General features: G+C 43.5%; 2 protein-coding genes across 22 annotated transcripts in view; one reads left to right on the top strand and one right to left on the bottom strand.

Moving 5' to 3' along the window:
* The window catches only part of kif1aa (kinesin family member 1Aa), a 44,693-nt gene extending 34,918 nt beyond the window's left edge, over positions 1 to 9,775 (bottom strand). For 11 of the 21 annotated variants that reach the window (XM_035524068.1, XM_035524077.1, XM_035524078.1 and 8 more), the window contains exons 1-2: positions 9,530 to 9,774; positions 7,328 to 7,467 (exon numbers count right to left, since the gene is read on the bottom strand). In XM_035524068.1, coding sequence (XP_035379961.1) covers positions 7,328 to 7,433 — 106 coding nt within the window. In that variant the 5' untranslated portion in view covers positions 7,434 to 7,467; positions 9,530 to 9,774. Of the gene's footprint in view, positions 1 to 7,327; positions 7,468 to 9,529 lie in introns of all 21 variants that reach the window. The other 10 variants (XM_035524064.1, XM_035524067.1, XM_035524072.1 and 7 more) reach the window with 1 other exon arrangement.
* A 4,243-nt stretch (positions 9,776 to 14,018) lies between these two features.
* Positions 14,019 to 19,659, top strand: zgc:103559 (uncharacterized protein LOC494056 homolog). The gene is made up of 11 exons (XM_027007759.2): positions 14,019 to 14,165; positions 14,616 to 14,767; positions 14,975 to 15,089; positions 15,225 to 15,371; positions 16,233 to 16,278; positions 16,459 to 16,552; positions 17,869 to 18,055; positions 18,474 to 18,612; positions 18,985 to 19,157; positions 19,307 to 19,339; positions 19,422 to 19,659. The coding sequence occupies exons 1-11, from the start codon at positions 14,019 to 14,021 to the stop codon at positions 19,557 to 19,559; spliced, it is 1,371 nt and encodes a 456-aa protein (XP_026863560.2). The 3' UTR covers positions 19,560 to 19,659.
* The last annotated feature ends 342 nt before the right edge of the window (positions 19,660 to 20,001 follow it).

Raw genomic sequence — 20,001 nt, 5'->3', positions numbered from 1 at the left:
GCAGTGGCTGTAAATGTAGCCTAACAGTGATTGATCCAGAGCATGCTTCCTGGAATCTAAATCTAACGTGGCACACCAAGTCAACACTGAATGTCATTAGAAACAACTTTTTTATTTTCTTGCTCCTAAACTCTGGAATAGTAGTCCAGGGAACATCTAGAAAAGGTGTGGGAGTATGTAAATACAGATTAAAAACTGAGTGGCTTATCCTGGCTTATGTATTTTATTTTTTTGGACCTTTAATTGGATCTGTAATTTGTGGTGATGTCATTTCATCAATGTACCTTGGCATCACATAAAGTTTTGCTTTTTTTTTTTTTCCATGTAAAGCACTTTGAAATGTTGGACTCACAATGAAAAATACAGAATGTAACACTTTTCATAACAGTGAAATTCCAGTAGGATGTCCACAGACAGATGTCCTGCTGGACGTGTCTGCAGGTTTTGCAGATGACACGCTCTCCCTTCGAGTGGCATTACTCTTAAACATCCATCATATATGGTCTGCTAGCACGGCCAGCGAAGTGGGAAAATTTTCTACACTTGCCCACACACCAAAGAGGAAATGTTCTAATTTCCTATGCAGGCATTTAACAAAAAGGACCTTTCACAGATTGGGTTCATAACAATTTTCACACTACGCCTTTTCACCTCCGAAGAAAGGAGAAAGGAGCAGCAGGAGAGCCCTTGGTTGGGTCAGCGGTGTGACATGGGATCCTCCGCTATCAGCTGAAGTGACTCTTGTTTCCTTAAGTGCTCTTAATAAATTGTGCGCACTTCCTGTGCACAGTTCTAATGACACACATAACTCACAAACACATTTTAAACTCTTAGGGACATTAGTGACCCAACTCAGAGAAAAGATCACCATTCCTCTCCCTCTTTCTGTTCCTCTTTCTCTTTCAGTCTCTCCTGTTCCTCCTCCTCCTTGGCTTGTCAAACTACCTTTGAGTCAAACTACTAGTCTCTGTGTGTAGAATGACTGTATATTCACACTGATGTTAGACACGTTTGTAGGAGAAAACCAGTTCATCTGACTAAAGTGGAACAGTACTTTGGGCATTACTGAGATAAGGCCGCCGTTCAGCCTACCGGGAGCTTTTTCACTTCTTTCACTTCTAAAAGTGTAGTTTGGAGGAAAAAAAGATGCTTTTATTTCTGAATATGTGATTTCTTACTGAGCCAAGCAATCTGTCTATGACAAAAAACAAGGCGAAACCTACACAACGTGTTGAGCAAAGACAATACTGCACTTAAAGTGGATTAACATTTTTTATTGACTCTTAACTGACTATTGTCATGTAGTATTAATATATGATATAAAACACCATTATTTGAAAGAATGTCTAGTGTTAAACATCAAAATCACTCTCTTCACAAGCACACACATTTACAGTAACAGAGAAACTGTCATCATTTAATCCATTCCCAAGTGTGTGTGTGTTTGTGTGTGTGTGGGTGTGTGCGTGTGTGTTTGTGCGTACGTGTGTGCGTATGTGTGTGTGTGTGTGTGTGTGTGTGTGTGCGCGTGTGTGTGTGTGCGTATGTGTGTGTGTGTGTGTGTGTGTGTGCGCGTGTGTGTGTGTGTGCGTGTGTGTGTGTGTGTGCGTGTGTGTGAGCTCTATACTCCTGAGGTTGATCATTGTCCCAGTTAGTAGTTCTACAGGAGCTGACCTAGTGCACTTTCTTCTTATTATCGCGGTATCCATGAGTCAGGCTGGCCATCACCACTAGCCCTAGTGTGCAAAGTGCAAAGTTAGTGAGAAAAGCCATGTTCAGTTCACAACAGTCCAGCTCAAACATCCTACAGACATTCCTCACAGCCAGAGGTGTCTGTCTGGCATTTCCACAGCAAAACTAAAGGTCTAACTGTACACTCTTTTTTCTGACTAGTCTGTGCACCCTTATTTAGGTTTCTGACAGTCATTCTGATTCTGATTTCTGATATACCCGTGAGTATCAGAACCTTTCTAGGCTAAATAATTGCACCAAAATCATTTAAATCCGGTAAAATCATTTCTGAACAATCAATAAAGCTCTGATGAGATGCAGCCGGAGGCAAATATGTCATCATCTATTAATCCGAAAGCGCCGTATATATGTAAAAACCCCAGTCCATATTACATAACACGGTAATGGCTCTATTCTGAAATGGCCCGATGTTCTCAAGCAGCTGAAGTGAATAATTCCTTCACTTCCTGAACACAAAAGGGCCAAGACCCAGCTATGGCCCATCTCCGCCTTCACCTCTATACACAATCACAAATTCCTTCCATCCCGAATGGCAGCCGTGGGTGTCGACGGCAAAAAACCAAGCCTGTGGTTTATAATCCAACAGCCGAAGAGAGCACGTACAACATACAAGAGTTGAAGACCTCAGTCATGGATGTTTTATTAATATAGCCAGTGGCGTCTACAGAAATCTTTAAGCAGGATATTCAAAATATTGATAATATCAAAACAGTGAAAAATGACTAAGAACACTGACAAATGCGTAAAGCGTAACGTGACAGTGAATGTTGTGAGCAGAGGTAGATGCTCTGTAGCTGCATACGACTCCTTCTGTCAAAGACTCGTTGCTAGGAACCCGACAACTTACGGCTTCCTCATGGTGGTGGAAACTGAGATGGGTTGGGCTTCTACCGACTAGCCAATCAAGTCCAAGTCAATGATGCCGAGTGGCCTTCCAGCGTGAATTTTTCATAGGCTTGGGAGTGTTTGCTTTCCAGCTCATCTCAGGATCCTGATCTGCTTTTATTGCAGAGCCAACAGGGTTGTTACGCTCTCTCTGTCTCTCTCTGCCTCTCTCTCTGACAGGACTGTTCCTCTCAGATAAACCAAGGTGGAGAAAAAGCTGTTCCACTCTTCTCTTTATCACTTGTTTTGTTTTTCTTTCTCTCCACTCGAGCGTCTCCCCTTTTTCCTGCTCTTTTCTGCTTCATCGCCCAACCTCCCCTCGCACGTCAGTATACTCTACTATTGGATCCCCACAACTATTACGTCTTCAGGAGCAATGAGGAAGGGGATATTTATAATTACCCTGGTGCACACTGGCAGGAGTGGAGCCTGCTAATGAGTGTGTGTGTGTGTGTGTTGGAAGGGTCATGGAGCATATATTGTAATTACCTGATTCCCATCTCACACACACCTTTAATTTCCCAAAACAACCTGGTAAGCAAAAGGTCACTGGGCATGCAAAGCCTTTATCAGTCGCTGACAGAACACTTCATAATAGCCTAGTGTCGACGGGGACAAACACAGATGAGACTGCAACAGACTCACACAATTACATCAGACTATTAAATCAGACAGGTCTGTTTAGACCAGTGCAAACACGTCAGACGGTGGACGACATCTTCCGGTTAGAGCAGAGCAGCAGCTGCTGTCAGGCTTTCTGCTGATGTCAACAATGGCAGCATCACAACAATATTTGTAACCGTAATAAAAAGAATCCTATATATATAACCCGCTTGACGCATTTCATGTAGTCCCTGAGCCTGACGTCTACCGAGGTGATGACAGAGCGTCAGATGCTGTCCAGACCCGTCCTCCCACTGCTGTGTGTGGACAGACAGCACCAGACGCCGGGGGTAGCGGTAGCGCCATCAGATTCTCCTTAGGACGGCAGACTTAAACACAGACTGGTAAGCTCCTCTGCCCATCAACACAGCAACGTCACCCTCAGCTCACCCGATTCCCATAACAACGTGAAACCTTAAAACAGCACCTCTCCAATTAATCACATAAGAAATCAACTATTTTTAAAACTGTTTTCTCAACTCTAAATTAGTGGTCCAGCTCTGCGTTGGGAGCATACAGCCATTATGTGTAATACACTAGTGTTCTCAGTGGAAGAGAAGCTGAACTCTTTGAACACTGCAGTCCTGAGTTTCTCTCCCAAATGCTAAACGTCTTTGTAGAAGCATAAAGGGCTGTGTCAGCTGCCTAATCAGGCCTGCCATGATAGCAGCGCAGCCCAGCGCAGCCCAGCACAGCCCAGCGCAGCCCAGCCGTCCATCACCTAGCTGCGTGCCATTCTCAAGCCGTGTGGGAACTAGTCTATTCACCCGTCTCCAGCCGACAGCCAGGACAAAGCAGCCAGCACAGGAACACAAAGGAGCTCCTCTAGGTCCCAAGATCTGCTACCAACCAGGCATTTACCCCCGGCTCCAAAACTGGCCTCACTCCAAAGGACAGCAGAGAATACCAGTTCGTTGTTGACATCATATGTCCTCTTGCCCCAACTACACAGTCTGCATTTCAGTACCCCAGAAGAAAATGCTCCACACACAGATCTGCTGTGATATGTTTAGTTACTGAGGTTAATACAAGAGTTCTGTTTAAGTTTTAAATTATTATTAAGATATTGTAATATGTAATACGTAGGTCAACAGACCTGCCATCTACGTGTGTGTGTGTGTGTGTGTGTGTGTGTGTGCGTATGTGTGTCCAAAGTAATTGCACTTTTGCACAGAAACAGAACAGCTCCTCCTCTTAGACAGTTAATAGTAAAATGCCTCGGTACAGTGAGGATGTCTTTGTGAGTATAGTGAGGATGTCTTTGTGAGTATAGTGAGGATGCCTTTGTGAGTATAGTGAGGATGTCTTTGTGAGTATAGTGAGGATGTCTGTGAGTATACTGAGGATATCTTTGTGAGTATAGTGAGGATGCCTTTGTGAGTATAGTGAGGATGTCTTTGTGAGTATAGTGAGGATGTCTTTGTGAGTATGGGTCTGAGGGGACTATGACTCTATTTCCACTGTGTACTTTATATCCACTGTGTACTCACTATCTAATATGTACTATATTTCCACCTTTACTCTATATCCTCTGGTATGCCTCTGTTTTTGTACACGATATTCACCAAGAGTGCTCCTCTAACCTAAAAGTCCTGCTCAGAGGAAAGACTAAGACCAAGACCAAGATCAAGACTAAGACCGAGCCATCTGCTCAGTTTTTCTGAACATGGATTTTAAGGAAACCTCAGCACTGCAACTGTGTAACACAGACAAGACTCACGATGCACACGCTCTCTGAACCCTTATACCTTCACTGTCCTGTTCCACTTACAACATTCACATATTACATCTAAAGCGAAGGACCACACCATGAGGAAATGCAGCATCAGTATTGCTACTGCAGCCACTGTCAAATACAATACAAATGACAAAGCACCTCAGCAATTTTAAATAAAAGATTCCAAAGATATTTCAAATAACTGTGCTGCAATTACAGGGGCAGCGAGCAATGATAAGACCCTGGCAGAAGACACGGCTCGGCCACAGACACACCTCTGCCACAGACACAGCTTAGCCACAGACACACCTCTGCCACAGACACAGCTTAGCCACAGACACACCTCTGCTACAGACGCAGCTCTTCTACAGACACATCTCTGCCACAGACACAGCTCTGCTAGAGACACGGCTCTGCTACAGACACAGCTTAGCCACGGACACACCTCTGCTACAGGCACAGCTCTGCTACAGACACACCTCTACCATAGACACGGCTCTGCTACAGACACTGTTTAGCCACGGACACACCTCTGCTACAGACACGACTCTGCTACAGACACAGCTCTGCTACAGACACAGCTCTGCCACAGATACGGCTCTCCTACAGACATGGCTCTCCTACAGACATGGCTCTGCTACAGACACAACTCTGGCAGTGCTGTACACAGCAATTACAAAATTGCATGTAATGTTCCATGAGAAGCCCTCTGACCTGTGACCTATGACCTACAGACACACCAAGGTGGACCAATAACTTCTCTTATCCCTCGTCATCTGCTCTTATTAAACCAAAGAGTGACAGTGGATTTACTAGCATGATTCAATTATAATTTACAGTTTTTTACTCTGAATAATTGATGTAAACAATCTTATATTTATATATTTTTAAATGGTTTAGAAAAGCTAGAGGAAATGACAGTGAGTGTAGCATTTGTGCTCATCTAATATTTTTGACATATGTATATGTTAATACAGAAAAATACATCCAATGTACGCTAATGGAAATAATTTGATGAAATCTACAAAACTAGGAAGATGATTTTATGATCATTTTATGATTTTAGTGTATTTTGTATCACTAAGCTCATTCTGCACTTCTCCATCTTGCCATTCTATCCACCTCTCTCTACACAAACCCAGATCCTCAGCTGGCTAAAAGCACTGTGGTGTAGAATTACATCCACCGCAATTAAGACACCATTTGCCCCTTCAAACACCCACTAGCATGCTATAGACTTGCACAGGGTTGGGGGAGCTAACCGCGGGGATACAGTTTTGCTCCTGGTGATGTTTCTTTTTTTTTAGGGTTGATTTTTGGGTCAACCTCCTTCCCTCCCCTCCCCTCATGCCATACGTACAGGAAACACGTCTCAGCACGTCCTCGTGCTGACAGGAAGCCAGTCGCACGGTTGGTCTTGAGCCACCCACGATGGGAGGAAACTATATTACACCAAAGTATAAATATTTTACTAGGTCTCATCCATTATTGACCAATGGCTTTGCCATGCCACAAGACTAGAAATCAAATCTCCTTCAGCGTCTTAGCTGTTGAGGTCTCGTTATCTTCTAACGCATACACACACACACACACACACACACACACACACAAACATCACAGGAGTAACAACAGCAAAACCTGAAAAGCTCATTACTGCCTAGAAATGCATATGTAGATTAATTTATCTCAGTCACATGACAGATGAATTACCAAGTTTCTTCACCAATTCATCACTTGATAAAATTGCAAGATTGCACATAGGGGGCTTTCTGTGTATACAACAACAAAAACAAACCCAATAGCATTATCTTGATATAATGGTATAAATATATATATACACACACACACACACACACACACACACACACACACACACACACACACACACACACACTTATAGAATATAAGATTCTAGAATATTCTCGTGCATGTTTTTCTGTGCGTTTCAATGCAGGTCCATTAGGTAGATGGATGGGTATGAAGGCACTGTGGGATGAGCTCGGCTGTTTTGTAAACTCCCCTCCAGTCCAGTGACCAGTAAACTGCTTTGTCATAACTGCATCTCAAAATGGCTACCCTTACAACATCATCCCATGAGGGCGACTACACTCTCTGTGTGAAATCTAAAACATAAACTACCAAAACACACAGGGAAAAAAAGAAACCCAATTGCTGACTGGCTGCCAAATTGTGGGGCTGCGAGGTTTTTTTTTGCCATGGCTGAGCGCGCGCACGCGTGTGTGTGTGTGTGTGTGTGGACGTTTACGGCCGCGAGGATGCTCCAGGGCTCAGGGGCGGCTCCGTACTCACTGGTCGTGTTTCCGGACATCTGGATAATGCACTTGCTCTCCTTGCTCATCTCTCGCGAGTTGAAGGGGCGGACCCGCACTGCCACCTTCACAGAGGCCCCAGCCATGGCACCGCCTCCTGGATCCCACCAGTGTGCACGCCTGCCAGGAACAGGTGGGGTTGGGGTGGGGACTGATGTGAGTTATTTCATGCTATTGACAACAATGTCTTATTTTGCAATAAATACTTACATGGAACAACATGGGCATTTTAGGCATATTGATTCAAATGTCCCTTCTCCTCCACTGCAAATTAAACTACATATAGTTTTAAGATTGAGAGGATGTTGATTTCAGCTCCTGATTTCCATAGCAACGTATGATGACATCAGCTTTTAATTTACATAAAGTGTCATTAGGAACAGTTCCTTAAATCCCTGTGTCATCTTAGCCAATAATAATCTATGGGTAATCAATATTCAAAAACAATCTATGGGTAATCAATGGAGTCTTATAAAATGACTGAGATTTTCCTCCTCAAACATATGAGTAACATTACTACTGCAGGAACGCAGGCGTGTTGTATGATGCTGACTTTCAAAGACGCAGAGTCAGCTACAGCCGTTGACATGCGGCAGCTGGGCCAATCAGTGACAAAAGAACTGCTTGTGTGGCCCAAATGTCACTGTGCTCTCCAGGATTCCAAAGACGGCTCCAAACCACACGCCCAGAGTCCAGCAGTACCGCGGCGGATGACCAAAATGGTGGTACAGTCGCTGGACTATGGCGGAGGCTCAGTCAGTGAGTCATTTCTATGGGCCCAGGAGCTGGTAAACATGCGACTATTCACTGCAACACACTTATTATTGCCCTGGCAGTTTGTCTAAGAAGGATAATGTGCCATCCTGTGCGAGCGGGCAGACTGGGTACATTGCCATGCCCTCGGGCCCCTGAGCCATCTTCTGTGTGAAGCAGCACTGGTCTATGTTCTGCTGAGTTGTAACGGGTTTCGGTCCGATAGGTTGCCCTCATTGTTTTACGCCCTATAAAAATAGCACTTGGAATAATACACATTACATCCAATTTTAGGTCTGCTGTATATCTGCTTGCAGAACCGATATAAAATTAATTTCAAGTGAATTTACCTATGCTCCCTAACCATAGCTTGTTCTAGCCTATTGCAACAATACTGGTGCGCACACCAAAATTACAAGGAGGCCGCACCACACAGCATGAGCAAAATCGCTGGACAGGACAGTCCAGTTTAAAGAATTAATGAGATCAAGTAAGGTGTATGGCTCCCTTTACAAATGGAAGAGTAGACCTGCCACCTTGAAACTGTCGGCGAACTATCCCAATAATGACACGATTAGGCTCAACTGGTTTCAGTTTCACACACAATTGTCCATAAGCTTCACCCACAATATTTATTTCATAGCAATTAAAGTTAAAAACAGCCTTTAGAAATAGCTGATTTAAAATATCTGATTTATAAATGTAATAAAAGCGCAGAAATCTAATTAATGTTAAATATTTTAACATAAAACAACGTCGTCTCTCAGAACAGAAAGACAGCGTTCATTCGTCATTCAAGTTAGTTGAAACATCCACCCCAACCGCGAAAAAAAATCTGACAGCCTCCGTGTCTTCAGTTACATTTCTTTCTTTTTTTTAGTAAAAAAGACTGTCGGTGACGTGCCGAGGTTTAGCACAGCCCACACAACACTCGGACTTCCCTGTGTCCTTCCTACGGTGAACAGCTAAGCATCACAAGCTCAGTACCTCCGAGACAAGCCCGAACCACAAGCTCAGTACCTCCGAGACAAGCCCGAACCACAAGCCCAGTACCTCCGAGACAAGCCCGAATCGTCACAGTGACACTTTGCACCTGACGCGTAAGGCCAATGACGTCATGATGAGACATTCTGGTCTTCTAGTAGCCTTTCACAGTACGGCCCTATGTACTACGGATGACTATGCATTTATCGTATACTCCACTAATAATGCCACGTAATCCGCAGAAGACTCGGGCAACACCCAATATTGGTCGCTGTGTCCTCTAAGAGAGTCCCCCCCACCCACCCCCCCAGTGTTAGGAGATAGTTTACGGCCTCTCCGTGGCCGCACCCCAGAGCAGTCCTGCCTTGGTGACCCAACACCAAACAGACAGGCTCATTAAAATGGCATTAAAACAGCATCAGACAGAAAGCTCAAAAGCTCATACCTTTACAGTGCTGCTTCTCTTCTTATCCTAGGCTGTTCACTACCCACTTCAGCCGATCTGTTCCCAGCGGTGCCTCTTCGTCTGGTTTTCGAAGCGCTGGCCTCGGCCAATCAGAGAATGGCCTTTTGTCCTAAATCCCCAGATAGAGATGGCCCATGGGAGGGGTGTGAGGGGTATCTGGATGCGCCGGGGGTGGGGGGGCGCGGGGTGGTCTGGAGAGGACTCTGTGTGCTGCGTGAGGCAGAAGCCAAAATGGCTCTGATGGCAGCTCTGAGCAGTGATGCTGAGACTGGCTGAGCCAGTGACGACATCACCGAGGGAGGTAGAAGCATCTATGCAACATGGGCAGAGAGAGAGAGAGAGAGAGAGAGAGAGAGAGAGAGAGAGAGAGAGGGGGGGGGAGAGAGAGAGAGAGAGGGGGAGAGAGAGAGAGGGAGAGAGGGAGAGAGAGAGGGAGAGAGAGAGGGAGAGAGAGAGAGAGAGAGAGAGAGGGAGAGAGAGAGGGAGAGAGGGAGAGAGAGAGAGAGAGAGAGAGAGGGAGAGAGAGAGGGGGAGAGAGAGAGGGAGAGAGGGAGAGAGAGAGGGAGAGAGAGAGGGGGAGAGAGAGAGAGGGAGAGAGAGAGAGAGGGAGAGAGAGAGGGGGAGAGAGAGAGAGGGAGAGAGAGAGGGTGAGAGAGTGGGTGAGAGAGCGAGAGTGTGAGAGTGAGAGAGAGAGTGAGAGAGAGAGAGAGAGAGAGAGTGAGAGAGAGAGAGAGAGAGAGAGAGAGAGAGAGAGAGAAATTTGAATCCCCAGGCAATGTGGCACACACAGAATAACACCACATCACTTGGTTTATATAATATGTGAGATTCAGTGTCTAATATATTTACATTGGTAAAGCATATTTTAAACTTGTGAAGCATACATTGATAGACATACAGTACTATACTGGTAATTCATGTAATTCACTGGTAATTATTCTATTTTTAAATAAGTCTATGTGGAAAAACAAAGTAATGTGTTAAAATAACAACATATTTTGGTTTGTTTGTTTATGAGAATAGGTTCATTTAATATTTACATAGAAGCATGAAACCATATTCAGATGTATATATGCTCAAATGTTAAAAGCTGAAAGGATAAAGTAATTAATGAATATACTCTAAATCTAAAAATGTAGACCTCTACAATGAATAGAATGAATTGGGATAACATTTGCATTAAACTAAACCTTTGACAGAGTGAGAGATGAATAAAGACAAGTTTTAAAGTCATTAATCATACAGGAGCATTCTCTTACACTCCGTACAACATTCATATTGCATTCACTACACACCTCATCTAAATGCAACAACATTTAACACAAATAGAATAGGAAATAGAATAATTACAAACTGTAAATGCAGTCTGCCCTTTTCACTTCTTTTTGGTTCAATTTAACAAAGGGGAGAAGTCTTATTGTGTAATTAGATGGCTGCCATCAACTGGCATGTCTTCATATACCTTAAACAAGGGCTGTAAAGCAACTGGCTCACCAAAAATAAATGTTAATAAATAGACTTACATGTTGCTTGTTTTGATCACATTACAAACCAGAAGGTGGTGGGATGTGACATACAGTAAGCAAGCACACAACTAACAAAGGAAACATAAACTAGAAGAAAATGTACAGAAGAGATGTGTCCAACTGTAACAAATAAAATCAAAAATGCAATTCAGTGGAATTTTATACAGCGTCAATTATGTATGGACGGAGTGTAATGTCCAAAGTGCACAGCTCTAAGGATTTAATAAAATGAAAATGTTATACTGTATGATGTATAAAGATGATGAGTCAGTTCGTGAGGCTGCATTATTGTTCAGGAGGATGCTGCTGGTTTTGTTTGATTTGCTCAGGCAGAATGGAGGGTGATGGGTAGAGGGGGCAGTATGACCAGACAGTCACGGCCGTGACAGGTCAGGTTTCACCCGCGCTGTAACACAATGCAATCCATTATTGTCTCTACAGCGCACCCTGCGTTACAGGCTGGCGAGCGAAGCCCTGACCGTGTCCTTTTGCTGTTTCTCGTCTGGACTCTTCCAGTGCCATCTTTATCTTGTCCCATGATGTCTGTATGCCAGTTCCTATTTTCCTCACATGAAGATAAAATCACACCCTAAGCAGGGTGTGATAATGCACGCCACCGGCCTTCTACAGTGAGTCCATTACAGTTTAAAGTGTACGGCACCATAAACCCCAATCAGACTACACACCAAGCAACTGGAACACTACTCTAATCACCTGGCACATTCTCTCTCTTTCTCTGTCTGTTTCTCTTTCTCTCTCTCTCTCTCTCTCTCTCTCTCTCTCTCTCTCGTAATTAGCACCCTTTAGTAATGAACAAAGCAACACAGTGTCACATAGACATGGCACAATCCCACAAGTGAATGATTCAGAGAAGCCTTTAAATAATGAAGGGCATATCAGGACTGCTGGCATGGATCCTAAACAACACTGCAAGCTCCTGGTGTTCTGCATACTGCTAGTCATATCGGTTGCATGTTCGGTATGATTCTGGTCACTAGAACAAAGGTTTGAAAGTAAGAGGACAAAACAGGGAATTCTCCAATTATTTGACCAAGGCCTGGTTAGTGGAACTAGAGGCCTGGTTAGTGGAACTAGAGACAAGACATTAGTGGAACCAGCCCCTCATGGTTACATCTTCCTCTCTCTCTCTCTCTCTCTCTCTCTCTCTCTCTCTCTCTCTCTCTCTCTCTCCCCTTCTATTTGATGTCTCAGCTCAGTGAAGCACAGACCTTAATAATTAAAAGGAGTTACTAAAGAATTGTTGTGGACCTCCTGGCTAAAATGGGGATTTTAAAGGGACACACTCTTTATGTCAAAACGGATAAAACAGTCCTGCACAAAACATGTTTCATTCAAAACCTCTTGTATATAACCACTTTACTAGATTTCAGCTTTGACACTACAGCCTTCCAGCTGAAGACTGTAACTTTTGCCATGTCATTATGTCTAAATAACCAGGGCAAACATGACCTTGTCATAAAAGCTAAGAGCCTACAATAAGTTCATAACAAAATTAAGTGGTAAAATGAATCCAATTTCCGTGAAGCACAGTGTCCACCTTAAATGAAACACTTATTTGCTTTATGAACCGGCAGAACGAGTGGTCATCCGTGACTCTCTAATTTCAAAGACAAACAAACCCGCCCGTGTTCTGGCCTTTTAGTGTAATCACAATAATAAGTCTCTCTAGCGCATATTAAAGGAGGACTAGGTCATTTTTTTCCCCCAGTGATTCATATGGTGAAGAATTATACTGACACCTAGTGGTCTAGATGCTTCACAGATTTTTAAGGAGGGCGCCTCTATGTGGGGCACGCGCTCTATGGAGCATAAACTTGCTCATTTAAGGACTATAAAGCAGTTTGATTCTTCATCTCACGGGGGCTGCACGCTAAGAGGAAAAAAAAAGTAAAAATAATAAATAATCACTTTCACAAATATTGTTTGCTACTTTTTCATGATAAAATTACTTATTGTTCATTTAATTTTCTCTCTCATTTTAAGACCATGAGCCTCATTTATAAAATGAACATAAACAAAGTGAATTTATAGTCAAACTTGGTTGGTTTCTGTCATATATTTCTGGTGGTTGCCATGGTAGATAGTCTTGAAATTTTCCATCACATATTTTTTGAAAGATTGAAAAACAAAACAATTTACACCTCCCCTACACATTCAGTGATGTTTAAAAGGTCATGTTGGAAATGTGCTTGGTCAGATACGGAACTATGCCGTGTCTGGGCATCACCTGGGCCAGCAGAGGCACCAGTCGGATGTGCCAGCGGGAGATTAAAACGGGTCCCACCTGAGCGTCAGAAAGCGTAGCCTATCTACAGGTCGACCTTCTTTTCAGTAGGCTACCGGATGTGGAAAGAGATGGCGAGAAAGAGAGAGTGAGAGGAGAACTGGAAATTGAAACGCTGTTTGGAAACCAATTCCTGGTGGCAACGTTTGTTGTGTATTGTTAAAATAAGCGGTCTGTGTTCATCCGTACCGGCCGCATCCTCCAGCCATTCTTGACCAAGCATAGCTCCACAGGAAATGAGTGGCTTTCATAAACTATTTTTTTCAAAGCCATGGAAATCAATAACGTTCTTTCTATTTATCCTGTTCATTTCTGCCTTAAAGGCCACTGCCCCCTAGTACAACCGAGGCCCTAGTGTCCATGGGCCCAGCGCTTCCACGAATACTAACCGCTTCCTTCACTGAGAAACAGTTCTAATTAGAGATCAGGTGCTTCTCAGCCCAAAGACCTGCAGAAAGTAAGCTGTGACCTGTACTGTAGAAGGACAGGGCAATGAACGGTTATCACTTTAAACTTTTGCACAAAGAGCATGTGGGGCAGGTACTCTGACCCTTGATCTCAAAAGCGCTGGCTTCTCCAGAGAGAACAGAGATTCTGTGGGATTCTTGCAGTGATGTATAGAGGCGGAGGCACTGAAATGGAGACAGGATCCAGTGTTAGTGCTGTGAGGAGCCAGAGAGTCTTGATCGGGGAGGAGATTCTCCCAGCACTAATCACCATAAAGGATGGGAAGATTCATAACATCTTGCCTGATGCGGGAGCCACTCGGCACACAGCCGGAGAGGTGAGCTGGAGTCTGAGTATAAGGAATGCAACCCCTGTTGGAGACAGAGAGTACTGTATGTTTTTGACACCGCAGCGTATCTGCCTTCATTCAAGGGGGCTCATTTCTGGACCTGGAGATCCAGTGCTCTAGAGAGCTTAGTTTCAACATACTCAGATTGTACCAAACTCTTTGATGGTGTGTTAAATTAGAGTATGAAGTGAATTCAGCCAAGTGCTAGATAACCTGTACTGGAGCCCCACTTTAAGAAATAATATTTATAGAAAATAATAATATATAAAGGTATCAATCACAAGAATTGTAAGTTGTATTTTAATTTGAAGTGTTTTTTTGTTTTTGTTTTTTTTTAATCTGAGCAAAGAAACCCATCACTTAATCAGTAGCACCTCTGCATTTCACTTTACGTTTACTTCCTGTGGTGCAGTAGTCAAGCATGTGCTCTGTGTGAAGGTGCTGGATGTGGGCAACAGTGTGGTGATGCCAGGGATAGTGGACTGCCACGTTCACGTTAATGAACCGGGCCGAACCGCCTGGGAAGGGTACTGGACAGCAACACGAGCCGCAGCAGCAGGAGGGGTGACCACCATCGTAGACATGCCCCTGTGAGAACACACACACAGCCACACAAACTGTATTCATCAACACATTCACTTATAAAGCAACAACAGTAAAGGTAAACACAGCTACTAAAGGAACTACTATACATGTACGACCAAACTTGTATTTTCTAATTCAACACCTCAAAGTCCATCGCGTACTTTCCAGAGAGTGTGAATGAGAACCAATGTCCTTACCTTCTACTTCCATAGAAACAGCATTCCACCAACCACAACTCTCAAGAACTTCCACGAGAAGCTGCAAGCAGCTGCCGGCCAGTGCTTCGTGGACACCGCGTTCTGGGGAGGGGTCGTCCCTGGCAACTTTGTACTGAGACAGGCCCTGTCTGGTGCCTCACACACTGCATTCAAGATGTATACACATTCCTTTTCGCACCTGATTCACCGAGGTCCGTGATGAAGCCAAACCAGGTCTGTGGTCTCTGTCTCTCCTCTCGTTCAGCTGGAGCTCAGACCCATGGTGCAGGCCGGGGTGGCCGGATTCAAGTGCTTCCTCATCCACAGCGGAGTGGCCGAGTTTCCCCATGTGGCGGACAGTGACCTGCACGCCGCTCTGAGGCAGCTCCAGGGCACAGGGAGCGTTCTGCTGGTGAGGTGTCCTTCACACCGCTGCCTTCTTCTCTGACCAGCCACACAAACACAACCACATGCAGGCATTAGAGCTCCTCCGGGAGATCCCCACACCCACTACAATCAATTTAAATTTGGCAACAAAGACACAGTTGCCCTAACCGTACCTCCAGTGCTTCGAACCTCGAGTACGGCTCCGCTTGAAATACCGTGCTTCACGTCCCATGGACGACAAGCATCGAGACTATTCTTTGTTCTGGCTCCCACATGGTAGAATGAACTTCCGCTTGCTGTCCGGACAGCAGAGTCCCTTGCAGTCTTCAAACGCAGACTGAAGACCCATCTGTTTGTGGAATATTTAAATGACCACTGACCCTGCTCCTATGTTGACTAACTAAACTAGTACTTATTGTAGGGTATTGTTTATTACACTGATGTTGTTTAACACACTCTATTACTTATTGTTTATTGCACTTATATTTGTCTAAGATAGAGCTTATATATTTTGTACTTCTAGGCATCAGCATTGATCCCTGTATTTCTACAGTATTCTAGTTCATTGGTATATTGGACTCTAACCTACTGTACTGGCTAGGATGTATTCTATGAGTAAATGACAAAGCACTTTTGTAAGTTGCTCAGGATAAGAGCGTCTGTTAAATGCCATAAATGTAAATTGCAGTAAAAATTCTAAGGAGATGCAGTGAGTAGAATTAATGAACAGGCAATTGCAGTTTTACTTTAATAATGTATGTACAAATGTACAAACCTTGTAAAAGAGATAACAGAGTATTAAATAATATTGACCAATTTAAATCACCCACAATGCTGTTGCATGAAATGTGTTCACTGTAATGACATGGCCATCTGATGCACTTAGTTCCACGCAGAGAAGGAGGTCCAGCAACCACTTACATATGACGGGGGTAAGCAAACGTGAATGTCACAGTTAATTCTAATTACCGTGAGTGCTAACGCGACTTTAAAAGCGAAGCGTACATTTCCGTGTTCCCTATATTCATCACCTCAATGAGAATTCTTTAATTTTATTGCACTGGAAATTGTGACTTCCCAAAAGCAGATGGACTCATTACCCTGTTCCCCAGATCCAAGCGAGTACTCCACCTTTCTGAGGACAAGACCGGACATCATGGAGATGGAGGCCGTTCGGACAGTCACGGAACTCTGCCTGCAGTACCAGTGAGCTGAACTCTCATGACTGCTATATTAACGCATCGACATGGATCTGAGAGCAGTCAGTCCAAGACTCTCCTAATGTTCACTGCATATACACTCAGCACACACTTTATTAGCAACATTTATTAACTAGAATCACCACGTGCATGTACAATTAGAGTTGATGGCCCATCTGCTGTCAAGCACAGTTTTTGTTAGATATCCTCAAAGGTTTTGGACTGCAGTTCACTTTTAACCCAGCAGTGATGCTGACGTGTGATTTTAAAAAATACATCTAAATCTTTAACTACAATCCTCTACTGTGTATAGAGATAGCAGGAATTACAGTGTATTATACTAGGTTTTCAGAGAAACAGTACATTTCAGACAGAGGTTCTTCATCAGTTTTAAAAGCAAAGTGCTTCTGAGAGGTTCCACTGAAAGGAGGTGATAGCAGTTTATGGTCATAATATTCCAAATAGTAGATGTTTGAACCAGAGCATTTATTACACGGGGTTCTGAAGTTCAGAGTCATTTCTTTCTCTTTGAGTTTCCTCACTTCATTGCTACCGTGCGCTCTAATACATACTGTTCTCCTCTCATGCACCAAACCCAGATTCATCCTGACAGAGCCAGATAACGAAGTGTGACTCAGCACTCCAGAGAACACGTTCTCGGCGCTCCAGAGACCATTGGTGGCGTGCTTTATGCCGCGCCAACCGACACCCGACACCCGACACAGTGCCTAGCGATCTTGGGCTTACAGTTTTAGTTCTTGCTGATGTTGCATCTAGAGGCAGTTTGTAAGTCTGTAGTGAGAGTGGTGCAACAGAACGTAGGCCATTTTTAAATGCCCAACACCAGCACTCGGCAGTCTGTGAGTCGTGTTGCCTGCCACTTCCTGACCGAGCTGCTGTTGCTTCTAGACACTTCCATTCCAAAATAACAGCATTCCCTGCTGACCAGGGAAGAACTAGCAGGGCATAAATTTCACAGACTTGTGGCAAAGCAAGCATCTTATGACAGTTCCATGTTTAAAATCACTGAGCTCTGCAGTATGGCCCATTCTACTGCCAGTGTAGGAATGCTGCATGACCGTGTGTTCGATTTTATATACCTATTAACAAAAGGTGTCACTGAAACACCTGAACTCAATAATTAGGAAGCGTGTCCACATACTGTTGGCAATATTGTGAATATATTAGGGAGATTCCTAATATATAGAGCTTCCTACAATCCATAATGCCCTATTTATGGATGAATATTTAATAGCATACAATGCGATAATCAAAACAACAACAGTAAAAGAGAAAAAACTACGTTGTTAAATTTTACTACAGGGTCCGATGCCATATTGTACACCTGTCTTCAGCCCAGTCTCTGAAGCTTATTAGGGCAGCCAGGGAGGCTGGGGCCCCCTTAACGGTGGAGACAACCCACCACTACCTCACTCTGTCAGCAGAGGACATCCCATCTGGGGCCACCCAGTTCAAGTGCTGCCCCCCTATACGAGACATAGCCAACCAGGTAGGTTAAGACTCTCTCCTGGGTGAGAGTCTCACTACAGCTGCAGAAACTACTGCCATTATCAGATATTAACACTAATATATTTCATATTTTCACCTGCTCAAACCATAATTGTGAACTAAGGGGAGCTAAGAAATGTACCCTCACTAAAAGCATGTCACATGAAAGTATGTGATGAAAGATGCTTTCGGGCGTGTTAGCCTGCTGGTGCTGTATCCAAAACACGGTTCTTCATCTCATGCCTTTGAGGGCAACAGTTAGAGCAGAGTTCAACACTTTCCCTCATCTAATGCACCTTTTTCCCCCCATCAATGGACTGGATCAAAGCACTTCTGTGGCTAGAGTCGTAGAACATAACGTCTACAGCTTAACATCCATGTCTGTTTCTGCTTCATCTGTTTCGGTCCATTCTTCTCAGGGTCAGCTGTGGTCTGCGCTGAGAGCTGGTGACATAGACATGGTAGTGTCAGATCACTCACCCTGCACACCGGGCCTGAAGCGTCTGGACAGTGGTGACTTCAGCCAGGCCTGGGGAGGCATCTCCTCCCTACAGTTTGGTAGGTTGTGCTACATGCCTCATTAGCATGCCTGGATGCCCTCATGTGGGCCAACAGAGTGCAAAGAGGGACTCAGGAGCTGTTTACCAGTTTGACTAATAATTGACACCAGAGACAATCAGGTTTAAAGATTAGGTCAAAGTCTCTCGCCAACAGAGTTGAGCACAGTAACCACTAAATGTGGTTGTGTCTCAAATATATTTGTTGTTACTGTTTTTTGGGGTTAAAATATTGTTATATATCGTGTAATAAAATATGTTCAAATAATGTTTACTGTATCTCTTCTGGGAGAGATGTTCGTACGTAGCAGTTGATTGTTTTTGTCTGCATGTGATTAATAATCTCTGTCATTTCTATGGGTTTGACCATTAGGCCTTTCTTCGTTCTGGACCGCAGCTTCTAAGAGAGGTTTTTTACTACCTGATGTAGTAAGACTCTTGTGTAAAGAACCTGCACAACTCTGTCGCCTTGACAACCGAAAAGGCAGACTCATGCCAGGTCATGACGCAGACTTGGTCATCTGGGATCCTGAGAAAGAATTTATGGTGAATAAGAGAGGATTTTATATTTCACAGAGCAAAATGTTTTAACAGTTTAGCACCAGGTTTATAATCATTCTATATCTTAATTCTAATGTTTGCGTTTTGAGGATTCAAGCACTGACAAGGGAATTTCTTCACTTTTCCATTTCTAGGTGGAAGAGAAAATGATACATCACAAAAACAAAGTAAGGTTTTTTAAAAATACATTTTTTAGCATAATTTTTAGCCAACATTATTAATTCTCTCTCTTTTTGACTCTCTTTTCAGTTGACTCCATATCTTGGCTTGACTCTTTATGGAGAGGTTAAGGGTACCATTGTTGGAGGAAAGCTTGTATATTTCGATGGCTCCTTCTGCCCTGTGCCTCTAGGACAGCACATACTCATCAATCAGACCCCTGCTTAGTCCGCTCTGTGAACACACACTGAAATCGGTCATTTCAACCAATCACAATTCACCATATACATTCCAAAGTCACCACGTTGGTATCTGGCAATATTAAATGAACGAGACCAGAATTATGCAGACATGTTGCAGTTCTTTAAGGCTTCACAATATATTACTATATATATATATATATATATATATATTTTACAATTGCATATATATTACAATAAAAACCTTCCCCAGGTGACATTACAGTGTAAATAACTGTGCCTTTTAACTCCAGATAGGGTTTATGTAAATACAGAGGCATCTACTTCAGAGCAAAGGTATCAAGGCTTAGCAGTGGTGTTGACTGGATATCGCAAAAACAGAACCACAAAACAGCATCGTTACAAAATCGCAAAACAGATTGTAACTCATCATACAGTGTAAAGGTCTCGAAAAAAGTTTATTTTCACTC

This window comes from Electrophorus electricus, chromosome 3 (genome assembly GCF_013358815.1).
Source record: "Electrophorus electricus isolate fEleEle1 chromosome 3, fEleEle1.pri, whole genome shotgun sequence".
Taxonomy (NCBI): Eukaryota; Metazoa; Chordata; class Actinopteri; order Gymnotiformes; family Gymnotidae; genus Electrophorus; species Electrophorus electricus.
The sequence above is the reverse complement of the archived record's forward strand: the minus strand, read 5'-3'. Positions and strand labels throughout refer to the sequence as shown.

Coding starts and splice junctions, on each gene's coding strand:
- zgc:103559 (XM_027007759.2), top strand. CDS start 14,019: ATGGAGACAGGATCCAGTGTTAGTGCTGTGAGGAGCCAGAGAGTCTTG. Junction 14,768..14,974: donor ACCATCGTAGACATGCCCCT/GTGAGAACACAC, acceptor CTACTTCCATAG/AAACAGCATTCCACCAACCA. Junction 16,553..17,868: donor GAACTCTGCCTGCAGTACCA/GTGAGCTGAACT, acceptor ATTTTACTACAG/GGTCCGATGCCATATTGTAC.